The following is an 8,254-nucleotide window of genomic DNA, read 5'->3' as shown; positions in this document are numbered from 1 at the left end:
TGAGCTTACTATTGTACTTCTTAAAAGAAATCATATTGCAGGTAAGAAACAATTTCAAATACCAAAAATGGTTTACTTGCTATTCTGATTCGTGAGGTAAAAATATCTTTTTTGAAAGTTTTTAAAGGGAAATTTAAAAATATAAAAAGAAACTATAGATTTGGTTAGAAACCTTGATTTAAACCAATCCTTGGTTTTCTACTTTGCTCACCACTCCCCAGACTCCGATTGCCTCGCATCCCTGGACAAAGGAAACGGAGCATTTTTGGGAATCGCCCCCTGCCATGCATCACGGAGGGACCGAAGCGAATTGGCAACTAATCTAAGGCCTCCGCACTCACATGCATATAAATCCAGCAACCACAGACAGATTTCGCCGCAGTTGCAGGCGGTGACCGGGCAGGCACCTCAAATTAAATTAAGCCATAATTTATTTCCCATGGAGACGGGCGAGGAGAGACACCAGTCCACAGAGCTCAAAATTCAAATGCCCAACAAAAATATGGCACTAAGAACTGCTGCTTCTGCAGCGGTTAAAACACACACACACACTCGGGGAAAAGAGGAGCCAGCTGAGAGGAGGATTTATTGGAATTCCATCAATGGCGAGGCAGGAACTCCTCTGTTCCCAATTCGCATGGCAGGCATCCCACTGTGACCCGCACGAACTCTAACGGCAGGACATGCTTTGGACATCAGTGATGCGAAGCGCAGATTACGAAAGGAAGCTGACCGGAAGGACAGCAAATAGCTATCTCGCTAATCTTTTAAAAAACATGCAAGAAGAATGTCCTATGTGTACATTAAAACGAATTTGAATATCATACAAGTGTACTTCATCTTAATTGAAATTCAGGGATCTCTGCTCCCTTTCAAATTATGATCAAAAGTCTTTGTTTAAAAAAAGGATTTATTTGTGGAACAAATTGTTATTGATATACGCAGTTCGACTTTAGCCATCAATAGCCAGACGTTTTGGACGTCACCTCCGATTAGAAGTGCAAGCCAGTTTCCTTTCGCAGGCGGGGACTCGGACAGGAGGGAACTTTGTGACCCGCAGGAGGCACGGGATTGGCACGACGAGGGACTTTGGCACGGATGGCTCATCATAAATACAAAGCAGGCCGGCGCTTTGTCAGGCAGCCTTCGACACTTTTATTGGCCCGGTCTGTCGGGGTGGACTGCTGGCCATTCTGCAGGAGAATCCCCCATTTCCGGGTGAGGGGTGGCCGTCATCGATATGCCAGCAGCATCCTGCACTTGCCGCTGCTCCTTGCTATTTCGCCCCCGGATCCGCCGCCTCCGGCTTCTTCCTGCTAGCTCTGGACCTGTTCTTTGTGCCAGGCAAATGAAATTGAAAATTTTTATGATGCCAACACCAGGGTAGCAAATAGAATGTTGAAAATTTAAGCAGCTGCATAAAGTTGGTTAATCCGCCAGCTGATTAAGACGAGATTGAGCAGCGCCCGGGGTCGGACACCTCTTGACATTAATGGCGAAGTCAAAGCCAAAGTCTGTATAATTTTTATGACCACCGATGGGCTACACGTGCTGCTCGAAAATGTTTATGGCGCCCACTGTGGAAACTGGAAGCTGTGGAAAAGTGCAGCTCGAATATTTTCTAGGGCGGAACTCTTGAGCTAAACGAGTTAGCATTTCGGGGCGAAGGGCGTTCGGAAAAGTAGCTGGCAAGTAACAAGCTTAACCGCAAAAGTTTTAAATAAACTTTTGTTGCTGTTGTTCCTGGCAAAAATATATTTACAGAATGCGTCCGCGGGAGCGGCATAACTATAACTTCCGATTCCGTTGGCTGGCTTTGGCTGGGAATGTAAATGGGTGTGTGGATGGGCCGTGGGACCCGCTGCCTGGTAATACAGTTAAATATAAATTCAAAAAATATATACGAGTGTGCGGGGGAGTTTGGCGCAAGCAACTTTGTTTGCCACTATTTTCCTTGTCGGTTTTTACTTTTTACTTTCTGCTTTTTCGCCTTGGCCATCTTTTTCTGCTCTCCTCTCCCTCGTTTTTTTTCCCAGTCTTTCGTTACTTATGCAATTTGCATGAGGCGGCAAACACCCACGAACAACTAACAAGTCTGCTATGCAACAACAGCAACATCGGGCGCAACAACAACAACAACAGCGATGGGAGACGCAGGCAAACTTCCGCCTGATGAATAAGTGTCTCACGCCCCCGCCTCTCCACCAGTGGGCGTGGCCGTGTTTGCTCCATGTTTAGTTTGTTTAACTGTACGCAGCGCACAACAATAAAAAAAATAGCTTCCTAATTGAGAAAATAAAAATCAACAGCAAGGATAACAGCCTGAGCGACGACAATGGGCAGAACTCCGTCAAAATAAAGTTCATATTTCCTTAAACGACAATCGGAGACACTTGTAATGTCAAACTCATCTAGCTTTTTATAAATTTCTTTAATTAAACTGCGAAGCTGCTATTGTAAATTAATATAATATAATACTTAATAATAACTTTATGGTTAAGTTACTCAACTGCTCCGTTTATTCTTGTTTTTGTCTTAGCTCAGACCAAAACAACAACATTTATAGATTTATATTTATATACCATTCCTTAGAAGCAATTTTTAATAAGCTGAAAACGATATGCATGCAGTGATATTGCTGTAAAGTTAACTTGAGAAAGTAGCGCTTAAACAAGAAAGGCTGGTATATAAGCTGCCCCTGGCTTGTCCATCTCATTTAACCCATTGTACCAAACGGCAGCTTCAGGATGAAAAGGATCTGCAGCTGGAGCTGCAACTGCAGCGCGGTGAAGCCGCATTCTGGCATAAATTTAACGCCGCACAAGTCGGACTTCCGGTCAGAGCGACCGCCATGTTGTTATGCATGCAGTCTGCGCCTGCAAAAATGCAGTTTAACCGAAAGAATGAAACGGGAGCTGGGCCAACCCAACGGCTACAAAAGGACCGAGCAGCACCAGGCACCAAGCACCACTGGACCAGAGCGCTTCCAAATGAAGTTATAGCAACGCTGATAGCCAAACGAGGGGCGCGGACCCATATTAATTTCTGCTATCTCGGCGACGCTTTACATGCGTACTGCAAATGCTGTTGTGCGCGCAGTTCTGGCAATAAATTTGATTTGTTTAGCAATTTGTTGCATATCGCATTGCGCATACGCCCCTTACATCCATCACGCCGTCCGCCGCTGTCGTCATCGCTCTAGCCTTCAGTTGCTTTAACGATGAATAACGCTCTTTCCTGGTTTTCCCCTTGTTTTTGTTCTGCCACCAGCCAGTCAGCCAGTCGTCTATTTGTTGTTCGGTGTTTTCATGTTCCGGCTACACGCGACATTTTATCCACTCCCATTGACAATAATTTATATTGAAATGTCACTGCAACTGCTGCAGTCTCTCAATCTGAATGGAGGGTGTGATTGCATTAGTTGCCAGTACCGCATTTAATTTTTGGCCAAAGTTATCATGCGTCGCGAAAAGTAAATTAACTTTTGGCCGGCAGTGCTATTTTATTAAAAAGAGAATATTGAAATGGTCTGCATGGACCATAGATTTCAGTCAGCACTTCCCGATTGGTGACACTTGCAACAAACTAGCCCGGGCCCTTTAAGTACCCCTTAGCACGCTATCGATGAAAGTTGGTGGCATCTTTGCGTGCACTTTATAATTAATAACAATTTAGCATGCACTTAGTTTTAATTATTACTCAATTAGGTCAGCTCCATTATAATTTAAGCACCCGGCACACTGCAGATAATTAAGCGACGGCGAAATTAAACAATTTCCAGCCCCGCGACTGAAGTTCGAGACACAACGCCCCGCGACTTGGCTTCGTCCTTTTCCGGAGTGGCGCCTCCGCGTTTCCGTTCTGTCTGTGGGATAGGTCATTAGGGATGGTTTGTGTGTAAATTTGATTTCACAACATTTTCTCAGTGCGTCGCTCAAACTTTCGGCCTTTACGATGCACATAAATTTTACGACCAAGTTAAGTTGTAAATAGTTGACAAACTCGGCTATCCATCGAACCCAAGCCATAATGAAGTGGTGATGGGGAGTATTTTATAAGTGCCCCAACTGAAGGACCTATGAAAGATAGTTATTAAGCCCACAAAAGCAAAAGCATTAAAGGTATGCATAAAAAATAAAGTTTTTCAAATAACACGCATTTTTCACACTGTTTTCTTTAAGAGGAGTACCAATTTCAAACTTTCAAATGCGCATAGAATTTTTGCTTTCATTACTTTTAACACTCAACCAGACGTCAAAGAAATATCTTGGGAACATGCATCCCTAGACGCTGTGATCTATAATTCCATTAATTTTTGTGAAAGGTGTTCCAATTGAAACCGACCAGAGATGGAAGCAATTTGAATGTCATTAGGTGGGCCCACGCACGGCGCAGCCAACCAGAAAGCGAGGCGAAGTAAGAGCCAAACAAAAAGACATTCGACTCCATATCTGATTGAATAATAATGAGTGCTTAAGGATTTAATGCGCTCCCGGCAGCTGCTGGGCCCCAGACATCGACTTCCACTTGGGAACAGACATGTAGGAAACAGAGGCCGAAATAAAATAGCGCTCTAGTTGATTGCACCGACTTAGAGATACTCAGTACTTGGTAGGTATCACACCAAACAGGTGTAACCCCGTAACCCCGTTTGACTTAGTGGTAAAATAATGTGATATTCTTAAAAATGAGTACAATTTATATAATTTTATAAATATATTTAAGGCCATCAAAAACTTGTTAAGGGTTGAGATCTGCAGTAGTTAAAGGGTATAAACAGCCAACCGAGAGAGTATATCTGAATCTTGCCCGCCACTTTGTTGACACCGGCATAGTCAATGGGGAATTCCATTCGCCTGATGCTGATTGCCAAAAAAGATAAAAATAAATGCGGAAAGAAAAAGGCCAGAACAACACGAGCCTAGTGAAAAAACTGAATATCCCTATTGCACGAATTCAAATTAACCCAACGATCTGGTCTTGTCCGTCCGTATGAATGTCGAGATCTCTGGAATTTTAAACGCTATAAGGTTAAGATTAAGCATACAGATTCTAGAGACATAGAAGCAGCGCAAGTTTGTTCACCCATGTTGCCACGCCCTCTCATTATATTCTCCAATATCTATCGATATGCCAGAAAATTACGAAATATCGTGTTCTCACTTCTAGCAGCTGAGTAATAGCATTGTCTTGGTTTTAATTCAAAATATTTCATGCATTTAAACATTTTTTGTATATGCTATACACCCCAGTCTGAAGGCAGCACTCCTCAATTTGGGTATCATTAAATATCTTCCTGGTAAACTAAAATTATTTGCAGCAACTAGATAAAATGGTTTTACATAACTAACAATGGCAAAAATAAACCGTTTACAAATGCACCAAACTTCCGGACTTTACTTCCAAAAGGTGAATTTTATTATTGGGTATAGACTAGTTTCAATTCACACTCAAAATATAAGTAATTGGTTTTTCAAATAGCTTAACAACAAATTTACAAGAAGTGCCGCACAAGAACATCAAAGTGATAAGGACCTCAATTTGAGAATTGCCAGCATAACCAAAGCATGACTATGATGGGAATGTTGTCAACTTGAAAGCTATTGAAATTGCCTTGACCATTTTCATCACCTTCCCTGCAATGAAATAAAATAAAGGAAAAAACTACAGATGTAATTAATTCGCTTACCCTTTGTTTGGCGGAAGAACATTTTCTTCGAACTGCCCGTTCACATTGACTGGTGGATAATATCTTGCGACCACCCAGTAGTAACCCTTTTTGTCCTTGGCCTGACCAAAACCCATTTTTTTCGCATTCTTCCAAACGAGTGCGGTGAAATGGCCCGTTGACATGCCAAACTGCGGCTTTTCAAAGTCGTAGTCCTCGATTTCGTCGTACCAGTCTTGAACGCATTGCAGAGGGTCTTGTGACCGCATGCACAAGTTTTCACCATATTTTTGACCGGCAGAACTTGAATGCTCTAACCTTTCATTAGCGGCTAGCACCTGTTGGAAGGTATTAAAAGAGTGAATGCGAAACATTGTTATTAGCCAACGACATACTTTGGCATATTCTTCGCATCCCTGTGAGAGTGCATCGTCCAAGATCAGAGGCGGACTTCCATGCTTCTCCCTCAACCGATTGTGTTCGTTTAGATGGTCCTTCTGTAAATCTGCTATAACCAACACCAACTGGAATACAGGAGAATAAATCAGATTTGATTTGATATTACTAAATATTTATTTATACCAAAACAATCAATACGTTTACCAAAAACATGTTTTTTTTAGAATAACTACAGAACGAATACTTTGACAAACTTATCCAGGATTCTGATTGCTCTAAAGACCTCGAAACTCTGGTGACGTAATTTAAAAATGACTCAAATATTAATTAGTTTAGTGTACGTAAAGCGTATGTAGTGTCCGTTAGTTAATACAGATTTTAATCCGTGCACATCTCATAGATTTTGTATCATTTTTACATAAGTATCGTTACACAAATCCTCTAAAATATAAAGTTGACTTTAGATTCTGACATAATACATGGAAAGATGAGTATCTGAGAACTCTGTATAGTTTTGGTTCGAAAGCCAACCTCAAAAGAAACACAAATTAGACGATGGTTAATTTTGTTTGTCTACTAAAAAGTCTAACTTTGTATTAAAGGAGCTCCTCATTTTTAAAAACAAACTAATACTAGTGACTCTTACAGATTGGGTTTTTTATTCCCAAAAATGTCTAGTTGCCTCAAAACTGATGCTGCCGCGGCAATTTGCTTGTTGTGTTGACAGCTGGCCTGAGGTTTCATGCTTTATGCATTAGGATACTGACAGATGACTCCAAAACGACACTGAAAACCAGAACGATACAAACAACAATATTTTTTTTCAGAAAATGTGTTAATATATTTTGTATGGCGTATATTTTAAAAGTTGAATGCAGTTTTATTTCTGTACAACACTTTTGTTTGGGAAATGTGAATAGAAATTTCTCTGTATCAAACGGGCGAACGAACTTATTGGCGGTGCAGTGTGCAATTATTTTGAGCGAGTAACCGCCACCAGGCCAAAGGATAATGCGATGAGTTCTGATCGCCAGCGACAACGGACCAGCTCCAATAGGGCCACGCCCCAGCCAGATATTAAATTTTCGCTGTTGGTGCTGTTGCTCCATGGAGCTGTGGCAATAAAGGTTTGGCTTTGCCAACCATGTGCGACGGCACTTTGAGGAGGGACGAGCTGTGGCTCCCACACATGTGGCTGATGCTTTGGGCCATCATTGTTGACAACAATATCAGTGGTTTTCGAAACAGCGGCAGCCGCAGGAGCAAAAAAGCAGCTGGAACACGGACTAGTGGAACTTACTTTGTCCTCTGCGTGGCTTTGGTTTCTGCTTTTTGGCTGTAAAATGTCAATTTGGGCCCGTGACGAAGATTTATTGTGCTCGTGTTTGATAGGCGCGCCTAAATATCCCATTCAGCACACATATTTCCACTATCAATTTCGATGGCACCAGCATGAGCATAATCTGGTTCGTCATTGGTGATGACACCTCTGCTGTTTTCAAAACTTAAGAATGAAAATGACCAGCGCGAAATCTATGGTTTTCAGACACACAAAATTACTCCCAAAAATAAGGTTTTTGGTTTAAAAGTTAAATTGATTCCGAGCCTAACAAATAAGAACTAGTTTTTTATACTTTTAGACCTAAATCCAACCACAATTTCAGTACATTCCGCAGGATATATACGATTGCTGCTTATGAATGCAGAACATTCGCTAAAAAGCCAACGAGTTGACTCGCTGCCAAGAGCAGCATTTAAATGAAAATGGCAAATTCATGCCACATAATGGTTAAACGGCATCAGAAGAGCAACACGCAAAGCGTTTATTTTTTTTTTTCTGAAATTCCAGGCACGCCAGGACAACCACACACTCAAATTGGAAGGGAAAACTTGCATAATAAGTGCAATTCATCCATCCGAGTTGCCTCCTGACACCGGCACCAAGTTGTCCCACTCCTGCCTGGCCGATAACTTAATAGCGTAGCCCGGGGATCATTGGCATAACTAAACTAATTTCTTTTAATTCAAACACAGCAACGCCGGCCCACCGGCTCTGCTGGACAATGATGGCCAAATGCCTGGGTGCGAAACTTTTATGTCGCCCCCTGCATGGACCCCCTGCTTGGACCTCCGCCCAGGTGGTGTGACCCACCTCCGGGCTCCGGCTTCCCACTGCCCATTGCCCAC

At 42.2% G+C, this 8,254-nt stretch overlaps 1 protein-coding gene across 2 annotated transcripts; it reads right to left on the bottom strand.

Moving 5' to 3' along the window:
* Positions 1 to 5,395: 5,395 nt before the first annotated feature.
* LOC6614129 (Golgi-associated plant pathogenesis-related protein 1) lies at positions 5,396 to 6,340 on the bottom strand. 2 transcript variants are annotated; one of them, XM_032721573.1, is made up of 4 exons: positions 6,251 to 6,340; positions 6,064 to 6,192; positions 5,690 to 6,006; positions 5,396 to 5,636 (listed from the first exon to the last, which is right to left on the bottom strand). In XM_032721573.1, exons 1-4 carry the CDS (start codon positions 6,278 to 6,280, stop codon positions 5,537 to 5,539), a joined length of 576 nt encoding a protein of 191 aa, XP_032577464.1. In that variant the 5' UTR covers positions 6,281 to 6,340; the 3' UTR covers positions 5,396 to 5,536. The 2 variants fall into 2 exon arrangements, with proteins under 2 accessions (XP_032577464.1, XP_032577465.1); XM_032721574.1 differs by having other exon boundaries at positions 6,272 to 6,327.
* Between the last annotated feature and the right edge of the window lie 1,914 nt (positions 6,341 to 8,254).

The sequence above is a fragment of the Drosophila sechellia genome, chromosome 3R, assembly GCF_004382195.2.
Source record: "Drosophila sechellia strain sech25 chromosome 3R, ASM438219v1, whole genome shotgun sequence".
NCBI lineage: Eukaryota > Metazoa > Arthropoda > Insecta > Diptera > Drosophilidae > Drosophila > Drosophila sechellia.
Note: the sequence above shows the minus strand (reverse complement) of the source record. Positions and strands in the feature narration are given on the sequence as shown.